This window comes from Gracilinanus agilis, chromosome 4 (genome assembly GCF_016433145.1).
Source record: "Gracilinanus agilis isolate LMUSP501 chromosome 4, AgileGrace, whole genome shotgun sequence".
NCBI classification, from domain to species: domain Eukaryota; kingdom Metazoa; phylum Chordata; class Mammalia; order Didelphimorphia; family Didelphidae; genus Gracilinanus; species Gracilinanus agilis.
Window position 1 is genome coordinate 80054937 of NC_058133.1, and position 19532 is coordinate 80074468.

Below are 19532 nucleotides of genomic sequence, written 5' to 3' on the forward strand. Positions count from 1 at the left end.
CAATGGCTTGGCTTAGCTCTTTAGGAACCCCAGAAATATTAGGAAAGGAGAAAGAGACAAAAGCAAACACACTGCAGAGACAAAGAGTAAGGGTTTACTTTGCTTGATGTTATTGCTTGGTTGTAGACTCTGGCCTTAGGCAAAATCACTTAACATCTCTGGGCTTCAGATTCTAATCTGTAAAACAAGAGGGTTAGACTAGATGATTTCCAAGTCTCTTATAGCTCTAACTCCCCGGATCCTATAAAAGCAGTAATGTTGTTCTGAAATAGTTGGTGTACTGGAAAGAATGCTCAACTTAAGAGGACCGTACTGACAATTATTAGCTGCATGCCAATGGGGAAATGTCTATAAGCCTTAAATTTCCCTTCTCTAAAATGGAGATAACAATCTGCCACCTCATGTGTTGAAGATCATATGAAATAAAGTTCATAGAGTGCTCAGTGAAACTGAAAGCATGATATCAGTGTCAGTTATTATCTTGTTTTTCTAGGAGAGGCAGGGCAGGAGAGTAGGAATATCACTGGATGATCCAGAATAAGGAGACCTGGATTCTAATTCTGCCTCCAACTCTCATAGCACAGTGACTTTAGGCAATTCACTTTAACATTCTGTACTTTAGTTTGCTCATCTGTAAAATGGGGATAATTATATTTATACTGCTTACTTCTCAGGGGTGTCATGATGGGAACCAATTCTTTGCACACCTGAAAGTTTTACAGAATATACATATATACATAGAGATGTCATCGTCATTATTAACTGACATAATACCGAATGAATTTCAGTATTTTTTAGCTTTATTCTGGGGACTGTTTTTTCATTATATCTTCTTTGGTTCATTGCATAGGTTGAAGGGGACCAACTGCCTCCTGGACATACTGTCAGTCAGTATGAGACATGTAAAATCAGGACCATAAAAGCCGGTACCTTGGAGAAACTTGTGGAGAACTTGTTGACAGCTTTTGGAGACAATGACTTTACTTATATCAGCATCTTCCTGTCAACTTATAGGGGTTTTGCCTCCACTAAAGAAGTTTTGGAGCTGCTTCTGGACAGGTAAGACTTGAGGAGTTTTAATGCTGATCAGAATAAAGGTATTGGCACAATAATAATAGTGATGCAGTAAACCTTGAACCACCTCCACCATGGGTGCAGATGTAGAGATGTGTGATGAAGCATTGACAAGCAGGAAAAGACCTTTGGAGGGAATGGTGGCATATAGAGCTGGAGCTGAGTGTCCTAAGAATACTGCCTCACAGGAAATCAATACAGAAGTTTAAAGTGGACCTTTTGGTCCTCAAGATTTTTTCTCCCCCCCCCCCAATTTTCAATATTTCCTGATTTTCACATATGTATATGTATATGTATATGTGTGTATATATATATATATATATATATATATATATATATATATATATAGAGAGAGAGAGAGAGAGAGAGAAAGTATAGGATTTTAAATAAGTTTCATTATAGCTACTGCTACAATTCAGGAAATACCATCAATTTAAATTTTTAAAATTTTTTTTATTTTTAATTTTATTTATTTTTTTTTAAACCCCTACCTTCCATCTTGGAGTCAATACTGTGTATTGGCTCCAAGGCAGAAGAGTGGTAAGGGTAGGCAATGGGGGTCAAGTAATTTGCCCAGGGTCACACAGCTGGGAAGTATCTGAGGCCAGATTTGAACCTAGGACCTCCCATCTCTAGGCCTGGCTCTCAATCCACTGAGCTACCCAGCTGCCTCCCTAATTTAAATTTTTTAAATTTTATTTTACTTCAAGTTTCAAATTTATTCCCTCTCACCTCCCCTTCCTCCACTCATTGAGAAGGCAAGAAAAATGAAATTTTTTTAGAGATATGTATATTTAGGCATTACAAATGCTCATATTATAATGTCTAAAAGAAAGAAAAAAAAGAGAGAGAGAAAGAAAGAGGGAATGAAATATCCTTAAATCTTCACTCTTGGTCAATCAGCTTTTTTTTTTTTTTTAACCCATAACTTCTGTGTATTGGCTCCTAGGTGGAAGAGTGGTAAGGGTGGGCAATGGGGGTCAAATGTCTTGCCCAGGGTCACACAGCTGGGAAGTGTCTGAGGCCAGATTTGAACTTAGGACCTCCTGTCTCTAGGCCTGACTCTCAATCCACTGAGCTACCCAGCCACCCCTGTCAGTCAGTTTTTTAACTGTAGGTTGATAACACATTTCATCGTGAGTCCTTTGTTTTTATGGCTGTTGAATGTGTTAGAATTCCTAAGTCTTTCAAAGTTGCTTTTTTAAAAAAACAATATTGTTGTTATTGTATGAATTTTTCTCCTGGTTCTGCTCACTTCACTGAATCAGTTCATACAAGTATTTCCAAGTTTTTCTGAAACCTTTCCTTTCATAATTTCTTACAGCTCAATAGTATTCCAGCACCTTCATATACCATAACTTCAGCCATTCCCCATTTGACAGGCAATCCACCATGAAAAGAACGGTTATCGTTTTCTTGGTACTTATGAGTTTTTATTCTTCCTTTGATCTCTTTGAGGTAATAGATCCAGTAGTTGAGTCAAGGGGTAAACACAGTTTAATAGCTTTTGGGTATAGTTCCAAATTATATTTCAAAAAGTCCAGACCTAATCATAGCTCCACCAACAATACATAATTTTTCTCACATTTTTTTTCTCACAATCCCTCAAATACTTGTAGTTTCCTTTTTCTATTGGCTTTGCCAATCTGCAGCACATGAGATGACAACTCATTTACTTCAATTTTCATTTTCTACTTATTAGTTATTAAGAACATTATTTCTGAAGGCTATTGATAACTTGGTTTTCTTCCTCTGACAACTACCTATTTATATCCCTTGACCATTTGACCATTTATAAATTGGAGAATGGGTTCTATTCTTATAAATTTGAATCAATTTCTTATATATCTTAGAAATGAAAAATTTGCCTAAACAATTTTTCAGTTTCCCACTTCTAATTTGAGTTGCATTAGTTTTATTTGTGCAAAAACTTTTAAGTTTTATGTAATCAACATTGTCCATTTTGTCTCCTGTGAAACTCTCTATCTTTTGTTTAGTCATGAACTCTTTTCCTATCCATAATTTGGACAGGTAATTTCTTCTTTGCTCCTTAAATTTGCTAATGTTATCATCCTTTATGTCCATTTGGAGCTTTTCTTGGTGTACCCACTGTTAGATGTATACCTTGTTTCTAAACTACTTTATGGTTTTCCCAATAGCCTTTGTTTGTTGAATAGTAAGTTCTTGGTCTAATAGCTGGGATCTAGAAGTTATCAAACACTAGGCTACTATGCTCATTTCTTTCCATATGTTGCATACTGGCAGATGGCTTAATTAAATGCTTCACCTGTGGTTAAATGAATAAATGAATATTACAGGGAAAGTTATCAGAGGTGTAGGATGTAAATGATGTTGCTGATATATCTATTAAGTAGCTACAGCCTATCAGGAACTTTATGAAGTTCACATTAAAATGGTCCTTGCCCTCTTGGGCTTTATATTATGACTCAGTGTGAATTATCTATCACAAAGCTTGTACGTTTCACATTAGGTAAATATTTCATTTTAATTCCTTCAAAAGTTTTTTTTCTTCAACCTTTGTATTTCTTTCTATAGTAAACATGCATGTGAGAATATGAAAATTCTCATTCAACCCTTGAAACATGAGATTTCCTGTATCAGGCTTTTAGTGGCCTAGTCCCAATATGACAAATTTCTGTGGATAAGGATTACTGAAACTAATACATTTCCCTGTGATATTAACTTCATCACCCCCTTGTTATGTTAGATTCATCAGATTCTATAAAATTCAGTTCACTAAACATTTATGAGCATTTATTATGTTTGAGGCTCTTTACTGGATACTGCTCCAGGCACGACATTAAAAACAAAACAGTCCCTGGCCTCCAGGAGATTGCATTCTCTTGGGGGTAGTACAATATATGCACAAGTAAATACCAAGTTGAAGGAAATAATTTCAAGTGAGGAAATGTGCTAGTGACTAGAAGGATCCGGAAAGGCATCCTGGAGGAGGTGACTGCTAACCTGTGCTGAAGAATTGTGCCCATCCAGGGCTTTGAGTGTCTCTGTTTTGTCTTGATTATGATTTCATTGGTGCAGTGAACTCTAGCACAGGAAACTCCCTCTGCCAATAGAGATCAGCAACTCTTTTGCAGCTCACTTTTATCTAGTGGTGACCTTGAGAGGTCAAGTGACTTCCCTGTAGTCACCCAGATGGCATGTGTCAGAGATCATAATGAAACCCAGATCTTCCTGTTTCTTAGCATGCTAGTGGACAGAAAAGCTCCTGGGATCATACATAGAAAACAGTGGACTGACTGTGACATGGTGTGTTATCATTCAGACAGGTAGGCAGGAAGGATCTGACATAGCCTTTCTTCAGAGGCTGAAGGATGCCTTAATGGAATGGGAGAGCAGTTTTTCCCCTTCTCTTGTGCCTGCACATTTCATACTTGCAAAGAAAACTTCTATGGCTCTTTTTTAAGGGTCGAAGAAGGAAAAAAAGTTTGCGACTTGGGGGGAAAGGGAAAAAGATCAACTACAAATCTATAGCTTCATTTTGGATCTGGGGATATCTTACTTATTGGCTGATTGCACTGACAATAGACCACAGCTTTCCATAGTCAATAGACTAATACACATATGTTCCAGCTGTTCATAATATGTAAGACTAGCACACGGGAACTGGTTTGTTTAGTCTGTAACTCACAGCCATGTAGCTTCAATTTACTTTTTTTTTCTAAAAGAGGTTTCTCTTTTAGTAGGCTTCTTGAGTTAAAAATATGAAATTAACTGGCAATTTTCAAAGTTATTAACAAAGTCTTAAGAATAAGCTAGTTATTTTAAGTTTGAAATGTAATACCCAGCACTGTGGTATACCACAGTATAAAACAGACACAGAAGTATAAAACATGACACTTGTCCTTAGGGAACTTGAAATTTTGGTGAGGAGACAAGAGTTACATGAATGAATTAGAAAAAAATGCAAGAGAATATATCAAGAGCTGAATTATATGGTACATTCTAAAATAGTGCTTCCCAATCAGTCATCAGAAACTGGGATGGAGGGTTGGGAGATATACAGAATTATTGTAAGTGGTCTACGAATCCATATGCAGGGTAAGAATGGCCATTTGGAAGATTTAATGAGTAATTATTAATTTAATAATCAATCTAAAATTATTTTAACTAAATTATTAAAATCAATTAATGTAAAATTAATAAGTTAATTTAATAAGTAATTATCTTGTACATATTATTACTTTTAAGCATATATAGATGATGCTATGATTAAATTCATTTAAAAGCACTACTGAATTCACAGTAGCCTTTTGTCATTTTACATCATTTCTCAATCAATGGATATATTAAAATCCACTTTTCTAGTAAGGAAAATTTTCTAGTAAGTAAAATAAAACAAACATGTGGGGGAATCTGAACTTTTTCAGTCCTAAAAGGGGTTCTACATACTAAAAGAGATTGGAAACTTGGTCTAGAAGAATTGTAGGTGTTCAGAGAAGAGCACTCATGGATTTTTTTTCTCCTTTGAAACCATATTGGTTCATGCCAGTCATGTTTGTGTACAAATCAGAACATGTTCATTTCTGTAGCTACATTTCCCACACACATCTGAGACTTTATGGGCAAAGTTTGATTGTTCTTCTGAATTTGGCCAATGTATGGCTTCTGAGAAAAAGTCAAGACTTAAAATGGGGTCTTTGGATTTTTTTAAACCTCCATAATTAGGATTTGAGGAGTTAAAAGTTGCGCAAACTAGCTTTTCTCAAACATAATTATTTGAAATCCTATTTCCCTGACTGCAGATTATAGTTAACATGTTTATGGATCCCTGTATATAAATCTCTTTTATCTCCTTTGATTTCTCTGCAGTAGCTGATTTACCTTTTATGAAAAGAACAATGCAAAATTATTATAGCCTTCACCAGTCAGTGATGGATTGAAGGCAGATGCTGCTATACTTCTATGGCTCACTTTTCAATTATAAAAACAACAGAAATCCCTATGCTTACTTGAAGTCAAGGTCAAGCTTTGCTTTTAAGTATTCAGGGTATATGGCTTATCTCACTTAGAGCTCGAATTTGATTCCTGTAGCTGCTTTTTTTTTTTTCCCCAAAAGCTGCTCATTGATACTCAATTGATTGAGTGAATTTATTTGATTGCTAGTGTAAGCCCATGTTTTTGTTCTCTTAGGCTGATCAAAAATCACAGGGAGCACTGTTTCCTGTACAGAATTCTCTTCATGGATCAGAGTTAATTTTAGATCTTACTGGCTTCCTTTTAGCCTGAGAGGAAGCTCTTATGTTATGGGTTAGCTCTTTTTTTCCTTTTATTTTCCTTAACTTCAAACATTTAAAATCATTCTCCCATTGTTTTGTGACCTCAATAATTTGGCTGGACACCTTGATTATTTAAAGCCTTAAGTGAAGAGATAAATGGAATTTTGAGCAATGGACAGGCACAAATATTATTTAAGTAAGTAACTTACTATAGTTTTCGGCCCAGTCTAAGGTAACTCTTAAAATTAAATTCTAGTTAACCTTTTTTTTGTTGTTATTCTTGTTTAGTTGTCTAGTTGTCTCTGATGGCCCATTGGAGAGCACCATTTTAGAATGTACACTGTAATTCATCTCTTGATTTTATACTCTCTTGCATTGTTTTCTAATTAATTCATATAAGTCTTGTCTCCTCAACAAAATTCCAAGCTCCCTAAGGACAGGCACCATGCCTTATACTTTTTTTATACTCCCTCTGGTGTCTATTATGGTGTTGGGCATATTGTTGAGTAGTCATGAAACACTAAGTTACTGGATTCATTTCAGAGACAAGTTAAAGATTTGTCCTCTAAGAGGAAATAAATGTATGTGTAAATGTAGTTTGCTGGACAATGAGTGGAATCTACTTTTCCTGTTTCTGACGTGAAAATGATAGAGTTTGGTATAAGATAAAATCTTTAGTTAGTCCAGTTTGGCTCTTTATGACTCCATTTGGGGTTTTCTTGGCAAAGATATTGGGGTGGTTTGCCATTTCCTTCTCCAGATAATTTTACAGATAAGGAAAATGAGACCAAAAGGGTTAAAGGACTTCTATCCAAGGTCACCCAGCAAGTAAACATCTTAGACCAGATTTGATTTCAGATCTTCTTGACTCCAGGCCCTGCATTCTATCCACTGCATCATCTTGCTGCCCCTAAAGCTATTCTGTAGTTTATTTCTTTATATTTTACCCTTCTTTGTTTCTTTCAATGAATTAATCATCATGAGAAAGAACTCTCTCATGTTAAAAATAATCTGAGAGAGTAAGAGAAAAATACATACCTCAGGACAAAAACCAGACAACTGTTCACAATTGCCTCTGCCACTCAGTTCTCAGTGTGGAAAACACTGATTTATGCTCTGAATTATCTTCTTCCTTCCAAAAGGATTTTTCATTCTTAGTGATATTAGCAAGATGACGAAAGTTGATGTATTCCCTGGTGTGAGACCTCTAGTTATTCTAGCAGTTTGTTCTAAAAATGCCCTCAGAATTTGCAGAAAGGGCAGTTTTTGTGAGGGCAATGTATTCCCTACTACCCATTGTTTGCAAGACAGGAAGAAGTTTTAAAATAGCACTTTCCATTTAATAGACACATGGCTTGCTGGGCAATGAATGTAATCTAGCTTTCCTCTTTCCAAGATGTAAATGGTAGGATTTGGTAAAAGATAAAATGCTTCAGGAGCATCCTTTTTTCAGTGAAGCTTTCAAGTGGATTAAGATCTTTGATCATTTTTTCCACCACTGCTTTAGTAGTAGCTATGTCTCATGAAATGTTCTAGGGAGTCCCAGATGACTACAGATGAGTCACTTGATCACTAATTAAACCAAAGTAACCAGTTAGAGGATATACCATGAAAATGACCATTTGATGCATGGTAGGATTGGGACTTGTGGGACCAAGGATACAGCCTCAGAAATAAGTAATTATCTTCATTCTTTTTTTATGGATATAGACTAAATCTAATGAACCCGTCATTCAAGCCAGTTACTTCACAAGAGTGGTTAGTCACAAGGTAGAACCAAATATGGCATATGGATGGTTTTAATAAACCAGTAACCACTGCCAGTATAATATTATCTTCCTCTATGGGATTGGGGAAACATGGCATGATCAACCCCCTTTCACAGTATTTTTGTTTGTTTAAATAAATCAAATTAATATTTCTCTATAAAGTCATTTACACACTGGAAAAGAAATCAATTCTGCATAAACACAGTGGTCCTCAGGAGAAGAGATTGGACCTTGATTGAAGCTAGACACTAGTTGTGAGGAAGTTACTTTTGTTTCCACAGACTGTCTGTCACAGGCACCAAAAATAATGTTTCCTTTTCCGTTAGGAATTTTAGTTTATTTTACAGGGAAATTCATTTTCTGACATCCTGTCTGCTGTTAGCCACCATCTCATATCATCAATGAAAATTTTAAAAAGATTTCCATCAAAACTTCCTTTTCTTTGAGGGATATGAAGTAGTGGTAAACTAAGAAATAAAAAGGTAAAATATACACTTAAAATGTATTAAAATTCTCTACTTTCTTGGTTAGATCTGTCATTTAATCACTGTAGGGAATTCTTTCTAGGCAGATAAGCAGTATATCTCTAACTTAGAATTGTAGAGAGTTGGTTATGGGCATTGAAAGAATGAAATTAACAACTAGATGAATAAATAATAACTGGGATAATAAATAACAGTCAGTGGGTTAATTGGAATTGGTATAGATGACAGTTAAGTGGGTAACACCAGAGAATCTGCTGGGGTTTCATTTAGGTGTCCTTTAGGTGTCAATCAGGGTATTTGGGAAAGGAACTTACAGGAGAGTATATATTTTAAAGATTTAATAAAACACTGACATAGGGAGTGAAGGGAATGGGTCAGCTAACTTAAGTTACTAAGGTTCTCCACCCAAAAGTCCAAGAGGGAGAAATCTACTCTAATCGGCTACACACTACCAACTGCCTTAACTCTAACCAAATCCAGGGAATGGATTGGTGAGCAGGTCTAGTTGTGTAGAATGGGGTATCTCATGTATGAGTCCAAGCTAGATGATCTTCCAAGTTGTTTCACTTGAGTCCTGATGGTCTGTTATTAAATCCAATTAAGGAGAGGGAGAAAGGATTTGATCCCAATGTCCACCACTGGGCCTAAATCTTAACTCAACCTTCCTCCTTTACCGAGACTCTTGATTGTAGATGATCTTTAGTTCAATCAGGATCCATACCAAAGGGAAAACAGCTCTCTCAATGTAGGGATTTAGTGAGTCCAACCCTCTCCATCCAGGGATTCAGTGAGTGTTTCAACTGACACTTTGCCAGTATCCCAGAGATCTGGAACCTGCCTCCCTGTCATTCATCTTGCTCTCTGCTAACTAAAATCCCCTATAACAGCATTGACTTTCATCAAGTAAATTGCCTAGCATCACGATAGCCAGAATGTGGCAGAAGTCTGACTTGAATTCAGGTTTTTGTGATCTGGCATCCAGGGCCAGCCTTATATTTCCTCACATCACCTTACCTCTCCAGTCAATGCCCAAAGTCTTCTTTAAAAGGAGGATCTAGTCCAGTTTTTCATTTGCATTTATTTATATTAGATTTAAGAAAATTAAAGTCTTTATGTTATTCTGGAATTTGAGCAAGTTCTTATGAAATGTTCACTTAGAGTATAATAACATTTTATAATAAGAAACTTCAGTGTACATAATATAACATTGCTACAGTAGATATTGTGGTTGCTTAGGTATTCCTTCTTGTTCATCCACAGTCATAATTGAATAAGATTTTTAGAGGAAAGCACTCTGGGGAACAGCTATTAGAAAGTGATATTAGATATAATCTTCCTTTAGGACAGTGGTTTTCATAATATGATTACTGGTGATCCACAAGGCCAGCTTTCATGGGCTGGCATTTTTGTTTCTTCCATGACTTAATTCTCTGTTTCTTTTGAACAGAAAACAAGACATCAGATCATTAATGTCTTACTTAATAAAGCACTTTTCTTTTCAATCTGTTTAAACTTTTCTCTCTAGTACCTAAAAGAATGCCTTGACTAGGGAGGTGGCTTAGTGGATTGAAAAGCCAGGTCTAGAGATGGGGGGTCCTGGGTTCCTATGTAGCCTTAGACATTTCCTTGCTGTGTGACCCTGGGAAAGTCACTTAGTCCCAATTGTCTAGCCCCATGGTGGCAAACCTATGGCACATGTGCCAGAGGGAGGTACTCAAAGCCCTCTTTGTGGGCACGTGTGCCATCTCCCCAGTACAGAGTTCAGCAGAGTTTCTTGCTAGAAAGCCAGAGGGAAGTGGGACTGGGCTATGCTACTCCCCTCCCCTTCTGCACGCACACCTGAGTACATTTCTCACATCACCTGCCCCTCTAAAAGGTTCATCATTATTGGCCTACCCTTTACAGCTTTTCTGCTTTGAAACCAATACAAAATATTTATTCTAAGCTGAGAAGATAAGATTGTTGTTTGTTTTTTAAAGAATGCCTTGAATATAGATGAATTGAATTAAATACAGTGGCAAAGGGGCATAAGTAGATTTTAGTTCGGCTTTTTTGTCTTTATCATACTGGTAAGTATATTTTTTAAAAAGTTAGGAATTATTGCTCTATGAATCCAGGATACACATCCCATGTAACCTAGAAAAGACAACTCAAAGGAAATGTTAGTACCACCCCCATTTCCTTCTGAGCTTATGATTCTAACATAGTGGATATCCTGGCAAGTGTGAAAATTCCTTGGAAAACCAAGAGCTTTTCTGAAGTTCTTCTCCCCTTCCCCCACTTATCATATGGGTAAGTTTAAATAGCATTTCCTGCCTGAACAATGATAACTCTTAGACATGAAAGAACCAATGGATGATGTGCATTTGTTGTTAAAAAATTTTTTTAAGTTGGGTTTTAGCTACATGGACAGTTTACAAAATGAAATTGTATAGGTTTTTTTGATGAAAGCTTATGCATTAGGAAAAGTGATAGGGAAATAATGAGAAGAATTATATATGTAGATCCTGAAATGTCTCGAACACAGAATTGAAGCTTTAACAAGAAATAGATTTCAGAAAGGTTTCTTGCTTTTGCTACCTTGACAGAATTGGGAAAAGTAGTTGTTTCGCACTTGAAATGATTAAAAACATAAAGTGCCCTACAGTAATTCACACTTCATTTAACTGTGTGTTTAACATGACACAGGGAGTTGATTAGTGTCTCAGGAGAAAGTCTCCTAAAGTCTGATCCACATGGACTTGGCTTCCCCAGGCAGGATGCAGAGGAATAGAGCATGAGAATTCACTGTGTGTTTAGTATAACTGCATGCTCTATGCAGCCATGACAGAGATGAACTCAACTCAGGATAAAAGGACTAAATCAAAGGATGATCATGTTTATCTACAGCATGTTAAAAAGCTGGACTCTTTCCTCCGTGCAACCACATGGCATTACTGTGCATGAACCAGAAATGTTGAATCTGTTGTTTTAAAGTTAGGTAAGACTAAGACCACACATGAAGGAAAATAGTAAAATTCCCTTCTGGGCTGACTTAATTGTATTTTGAAAATGTTGATTTATTTCTGCAGAGTAGACTTGATTCTTGCCTCACAACCCTGGGAATTCTCAATGGAAACATTTGGTGAGCGTGTAAGCCTACCTTTATGCTACAAGGATGGTAGCAACATAAAAATGATATCCCTATATTATGCTTAGGAAAAGCTTAAGGAGCACCATTAAATGTCTTAGCATCCAATAAATAAATGAATATTCCTTCTTGAAAAAAAGTGTCTGTCTATCCATCCATCCATCCATCCATCCATCCATCTATCTATCTATCTATCTATCTATCTATCTATCTATCTATCTATCTATCTATCTATCTATCTATCTATCTATCTGTGGGAATCGGGAAGGAGGGGTTACAGATAAGCCTAAGAGTTATAAGCATGAGCAAAGTAGGCCAGGAGAAAAGAAACATCTGACAGAAATCTAGAGAGAAAACTATGTGAAATCCTACACTAGGGGGGAGAGTGCCATTTCTTAGGCTTTGAACTTGAATGTGAAATTGGGTGGGGTAGGATAGGAAGAAGACTCATTTTCTTTTCCTTTCCTTTTATTTTTTTGGCTAATAAATGCAAAACTATTGATCCTGGGTTTTATTGGTCTTCATTTTAAAAGGGTAGAGTTGGAGGCGCTGCTGAAGTGATATTGCACCTTTCTTATTTTTAAATGGAAATTAAGCAATTTTGATTATTGTTCAGTCATTTGTTATATCTGACTCTTTGTGACCCCATGAACCATAGTTATCCATGATTTCTTGGCAAGGGTACTGGAGTAGTTTGCCATTTCCTTCTATTGTGGATCCAGCATATCTTTTGCTGCAGAATCAGAGGATAAGTGACTACCCAGGGTCACACAGGTAGGAAGTGTCTGAGGCTGGATTTGAACTCAGGTCTTCCTTACTTTGAGACCAGTGCTCAACGACTGAGCCAGAGCTACCTCTAAATTAAACAGTATTTTGTAGCTATTATATAGAACAGGGAATTTTAGCTCTACAAATGCACAGAATTTGTTGTGTGCCATGAAGCTGTTCCAACAATATAGGAATACACAGATGCTACAAAGACTCTCCATAAAGGCCCGCTTGCTGGCTAGGCTGGCATCTAATTTGTGACCTTGGCCCATAACATCTCTCGGCTTTTACAGAATCCCAGTGTCAGAGCTGAAAGATACTTGAGAAAGCATCTAATCAAACCCTACCTGAATAGGAATTCTCTGGATCCTTCTTTAACAAGTAAATATCCAGCTTCTGTTGGAACTCCTTTCTTATGTTGTTTTTTTTCCCCTAAAATATGATAGTCCAATGAATCTCCCAGCTTTTCCAGTCTTCTACTTGTCCACTAACAATCTCTTCTAGGAAAGGCACTGAAAGCTCAATCCCTGGCTCTGCTTGGAATCTCCTTGTTCTTTTTTTTTTTTTTTTTTTTTTTTTTTTTTGCCAGGTTGTCTTTTGTCTCTAAGTAACCACTGGTGCTGCCAATAGCTGTGTCCTTAAAGCCCAAAGCCATTAGACATTCCTCAAGCATATCTGAATGGAGATTCCTGACTTAGAGGACATTGTTAATTAATTAATTAATAAATAAAGGAAATAGCATTTATATATTATTAGATATAATAATGAAAATTCAATATATTTATAATAATGATGAAATTTATTTATACTTTTATTATTCATTTGGGCAACTAGGTGGTACAGTGGATAGAGTGCCAGGTTTGAAATCAGGAAGACTCATCTTTCTGAGTTCAAATCTGGCCTCAGATACATACTAGCTATGTGATCCTGGGTAAGTCACCACCCAGTTTGCCTCAGTTTCCTAATCTGTAAAATGAGCTGGAGAAAGAAATGACAAACCCACTCTAATATCTTTGTGAAGAAAACCCCAAATGGGTCCCAAAGGTTTGTACATGACTGAAATGATTGAATAACAAATTACTCATAATAATAATAATAGTTATTGGTATAACATGTGGTACCTGAGAATCAGGAGCCCTAGTTCAAGGCTTCCTTCTGTCACTTACTGTCACTTCTGTCACCTGGGAGATCACTTAACTTTTCTGATCCTCAGTTTACTGATATATTTAAAAAAGGGATTGGGCTAGATAACTAAGGAGCCTTCTACCACAGCATCATATGTTCATTTTGTGGCAATTGAGCCGCATAACAATCCTGTCAATTAGGTACTATTATTACTTCCATTTTACAGATGAGGAAAGTGAATCAGAGATGTTAAGTAGCTTGCTTAGGGTCAGTCCTAGGTGAAGTTTGAACTTGGGTTTCCTTGCCTTCAAGTTCCATATGACCTACACACTAATGCCAGCGATGGCAAACCTTCTAGAGACGGAGTACCCAGACAGGGGAGGGAGGAAGAGCTCCTATTGGGCTGCTAGGCAGAGGGGTGAGTGATGTGAGAAATGTCCTCAGGCACATGTGGAGAAGGGGGAGGAGAGCAGCCCCCTCTGGCATGCTCCTGCACACATGCCATAGGTTTGCCAACACAGCCCTATGCCATCTAGTTAAGTGGGTGCGCTTCCCTCTTTTTTGTGTGTTTTAAATCTTAAGTGACTTAAATCAAGTCATTTAATCCCCATTGTCTAGCCTTTACCACTCTTCTACCTTGGAATCAATACACAGTATTAGTTCCAAGACAGATGGTAAAGGTTTAAAAAAAAATAAATCTTGTTACTGATCCTTAGGTTAAAGTCCACAGTTTCATCAAAGAAGGTGCTGGTTGTTCCAGACATCTACAGATAGTTTTACCACATGACCCCCAGGGAGTGAAGGTTATGTTTTCCTTAAAAGTTTTTTTTTTTTTTTTTTGTTCTCCCTCATACCTAGCCTCTCAGCTTGGTTAAAATCAGTGGTTTTCATAGGTCAAAGTGACTTGGTACAACTAAGCTTATCCAAAGTACAATTTCATAAATCAGTGACTTCAAATGTGATTTCTTTGTTATTCTCAAAGTTTGCATTTCCCTAATTCTTCCACACCAAACATATAGACTTACACACACAGACACAGACACAGACACATACAGAGAGCTTCTCTCTCCATCCTGTCCTTGTTCCCAACAGCCTTATTAGAACTTAGAATAGTCTCCAGCATTGTATCTTAGTCCTGCCTCCTTTAGTTCTTAGTACTTAGTAGGCAGAAAAGCCCCTCTGCCAGGAGGTTCTCATTGAAGCACAGAATTTCAGAGTTGAAAGGGATCTCAGTTTCTCTAGGACTTTTTTGGCTTGCAGGTTATGTATATGTGTGTGCACGCATGTGTGTGTGTATGCCTACACATATATACACACATATATGAAATTAAAAATTTTTTGAGACTGGGTCTCCCTATTTCATTTAGGCTAGAAGTATAGCAGTCACACACTTTCCCAACCCCACTCTAGATAGGCTCAGGAATTTTGATTTGTTTCATTTCTGACTTGGGTTGGTTTGCCCCTCCTTAGGAAATCTATTGTCCCCACCCCACAACGGTACTGGACTTAGTGTGCACACCCTCCTGGCCGAGCCCACTGAAGCCCGGAACTCACAAGAGCTGCCAGGCCCAGCCTCTCCATAACAGGGAGGGAATGCAGACTCAAGACCACATCCCATTCTTTGTGTGATTTTTGTACAACTAACTTCCCCATAAATAATATACATTTTATTTCTCTCACATCAGTTCTAATAAAATCAGCCCATTCCTTTCTGAGTCACAATTTTCTGCTTACCTCTCAGAACTCAGTTAAACATTATCACTCCTCCCATCCTTTTTAGAGTCCAGTAAATAATTACTCAGAACAGAAATTTGACAGTCTGGGTGGCAATGGAACATGGTAAAGAAAACATTGGAACGAGAGTCAGGAAAATTAGGTTCCTCTTCTCCAGCTTGGCTATGTGACCATGGGCAATCACTTGACATCTCTGGGCTTTGGTTGCCTTCTCTATAAACTGAGAGGATTTTAAATTATTTCTAAGGTCCCTTTCAGTCTTAACTTTCTCTGCTTCTTTCTTTTGCTTCTTTGGTTAGCAATTTTAATAACATTTTTTCCTGTTTATTGCATAAGTACACACAAAGCCAAATTTTCTGAGAATTAATATTTTTATTTGAATTTTACAATTTGTGGTGTTCAGTTTGTGACTCATAAACCTTTTTAAGAAGTTGGAGTTTTGATATTGACTTTCAGGGGGAGTTTTGCAAGATTGGAGTCAGGGATCATTTTGACTGGTCTCCTTCTATAGAAAAACACAGTTTATTTACACACAAACTTAAATGAACTGAATTTGACTTTGAGTTTATAGGAAAGCTATGAGTGGACCCATCAAAGAAACTGATTCATCCTGAAAACACTTTCAGGGTATGGCTCTAAGGTGGTCTGACCTCAGAATTTGGAACTCCTCGACTCTAGTGCCAGTTTTCATATTATTTGGCATGAGAACTTCTGCCACTTCCGTAGAATATTAATTTAGCTCCATCAGAGAGAGATTGTCATTTGCTCATCTATAAAGTCCTTTGAGAATAAAAGACATTTATAATGATAGAAATAATGTGCAAGTAACTCAGAGGGGAACTCTGGGAGAAATTTCAAAATACTTTTCACTTCTCACCTTTTCTTTGTTCATTAAGATTTTCTTTATACCCTTGGCTCTGTGTTTCTTTCTTCTGCTGCTTAGGCTGTATTGTTATTAATGTTTACAGTATATCTACATGGCTTAGTCTAATGAGCAGCAGGACTAGGAGAAACCAAGTCTAGAGTTTGAATCCTGACCTCTGACATTTGTGATCTGTGTAAAATTAGGCAAATCACTTAATTCCTCCAAGCCTCAGTTACTTATATAATGAGACAAATGCTAGCTTGTGGATGACAGAATTCAGCTTTGAATTCTTCCTTTGCTTCTTAGTACCTCTATGATCTTAAGCAAGTCATAGCCATTCTTAACTTCATTTTATTCATATGTAAAATGGGTAGATTGTTATACTTGATGAGGCCCCAAGTCTCTTCCAGATCTAAATTTGTGATGAGATCATCAGGAAATTTACTACTGTAAGGAACAAATGAGATAATATATCTAAAGAGCTTTGCATATATATATATATATAATTTTTGCATGATAAATATATCTATATCTATATCGATATTGATATCGATATAGATATAGATATAGATAGAAGATATATTGATCCCTGACCTATCATGGGAGTTACATTCCAGAGATCCCTTAGGTAGGTGAAAATCTGCAGAGTAGTGGTGTTATGTTTATTTTATTATTTATATATATTTTAAGGCTTTATAAACCCTTCCCACTCTCCTATAAACCTTTTCCACACTCTTAATAACCTATAATCACTAAGCCAATCAGCCCCCAGGATACAGAACACAGTGCTGTGGTTGATCACCTTTCATTTCATCAACCAATAGTGTGCCCTGATAAATGTAACTCCAAGATACAGAATTAATATGTATATTTTTTAAAACTCTTGATACAGTGAAGCCCTGATAAGTGAGGGATGACTGTATTAGCTTTCATTATTTACCCTACCTATCTCTCAGGGTTGCTAGGCTTAATATCAGTTTAATAAGCAGTACACATATCACTCAATGAGAAATGGTAACACAAAGACCAAAATAAAGGAGCCCTTGCTCTCAAGGAGCTTCCATTCTGTTGAAGGTTATGACATGTACATGGATTAGTGTTTATGCAATATATAAAAATAACTTAGTGATGGGGTATTAGGAGCTGAGGGAATCACTTTAACTCCTTATACAAATAGTAAATGGCAGAGTGGGAATTTGAACACGTCTTCCTGTTTAAAGCTTTATCCTGTAGACTAAGTGGCTTCCCAAATTGGCGTTTGAACAAAAAATAGCACAAAGTTCTAGTGAAGTTAGGAAGAAAGAAAACCTAGAACCTCTTGCTTAGAATACCTCTTTCAATAAAAGCGTTTGGAGCAATAATATAATATACTGATTTTCTTCAATAGTGTTCCTTCCATTTATTTCTATAGTGGCTCACACCATTGAAAGGATAAAAGAAAAACCTAATCAGAAACTCTCTGTCTAGAGAAAAACCTGAAATAGACAATACCTGACTGTTATTTGAAGAGCAAGCAAATGATTCAATTGATATAACTAATGAGTTATAGTAATTAAATAAAAAATATCCTAGGCATCAGACAATATCACAATTTAGTGTAGCCATTGCTTTTTTTTTTTTCTTAACAAGGAACTCATATAGCTTAAGGGCATTATTCACAAGGATAGTGGTTAAAGATAGAGCCCACAAAGCACAACTGTGTATACCTACTTACTTGGCCAAATCATTTCCTTCTACCCACTTTGCCCACATAGGAGGAGAATAAACCTAACTTTAATAGGTAGTTTTGTGCCTAAAAGACCCTCAAGGAACAGCTATAGAAAGGAACAAAGAGGAACAGCTAGGGTGCAGAGCCATGGAAAATGTCTCTAGGAGACCAAGAAGGCCAGAAGATTGATGATCCAAAGAGAGAAACAGGTGGATTAAGGGAGCCTAGGGCCTAGAACTGGGACCAGAAGTCTGTACTGGGGCAAAGCAATCTGAGACAGAGCCAGATGGACTGGCATTAAATCAAACCAGAAGGGAAACTTTTATTTAATAAAAGATTTTTATATCCTAGCAACAAGAGACCCTAAGGCTATTGGGACCTTAACATTATTAGTGAAAGCCAGAAGAAAGCTTTTTTTTATAGATAATTATAAATTGCTAATGATAGAAGCCTTATTATCAAGGCTTTGGGACAGGTTTTGACTATGTTTAACTTCATAAAATTTCTGAATTCTTCATAGATAAAATGAGAACCTGAAATAGCCTAGAAACTGCATAAAGTGTTAGAAATTAATTTAAAGAGCCCTAAGGACTTAGAATTAACTTATCCAGCCTTGTTTCTTATGACCAAAATAGTTATTATGTGCTGATAAGTATAACATTCTTATATACATTTAATCTAAGAAGAGCATAATATACTAATTCTGGAATTTCTAATTTTTGCTAAGGCATTCAAAGCCAAATGGAAGCAGTTATGATTGAATTGATTTGGCCCAAATTATCTAGATCAAAACAAATATCTACTTTGAGTCTTGAATGGTCTAGATAGTCTAGTTTTGTGGCCCAATTCACCAAGGACTTATTCAGCTCGCTGACTTTAGTGTTGTAGATTTGCCTTCTTGGGGTTTTAATGCTTTTATGATTGTGTCATTGACATTATTGTCTCCATTGTCATTGCCTACAGTATGCACGCCACCCCCCACAACAGAGAAAAGTCATACTACCTGCTCATTAGGAGCTTTTACTCACATACTTATGAGTATATGACTTACTACGTATTGCTAGGGGAAAGAGAATAGCTCGCTTCTAAGGTACCTTCACTTGTTAAAAGAAATAAAGCTAGTTTTTTTTTTAAGATTTTAATTGCTTTTTTTACATCACCTGTCTCCCTCTCCTACCATCTTTTAATCTTTTAGTGAGCCATTACTTACAATAAAGATTTTTTTTAAAGGAAGAAGAAAAATCATTGAGACTGATCAACACATTGAGAAAATCTCGAAACATTTGCCCTGACATTTTCTTCATCATCATTGTTCTCAGACACATACCTCCATACCCCTGAATATTGACCTCTACAGAAGGACAGAGAGAGGTGCCTTCTTAGATGTCTCCTTTGGGGGCTACACAGGGCCAAGCTTGTTCTTATAACTTCCCAATATTTACTATTCAGTTTTGTTATTGTTATTTTTTACAATGTTTGCTTATTATGGTTTTCTTGGTTCTGCTAATTTCACTTTGTATCTGCTTATATAAGACTTTCCAGGCTTCTTGATATTCATTTCTTACAGCACAGTAACATTTCATTACGTTCATATACCACAAAACTGCAGTATTTAA

At 36.6% G+C, this 19532-nt stretch overlaps 1 protein-coding gene across 2 annotated transcripts in view; it reads left to right on the forward strand.

Moving 5' to 3' along the window:
* Positions 1-19532, forward strand: part of RGL1 (ral guanine nucleotide dissociation stimulator like 1) — a 162769-nt gene that overhangs the window by 57051 nt on the left and 86186 nt on the right. For both annotated transcript variants that reach the window (XM_044676160.1, XM_044676161.1), the window contains exon 3: positions 851-1059. In XM_044676160.1, coding sequence (XP_044532095.1) covers positions 851-1059 — 209 coding nt within the window. The remainder of the gene's footprint in view (positions 1-850; positions 1060-19532) is intronic.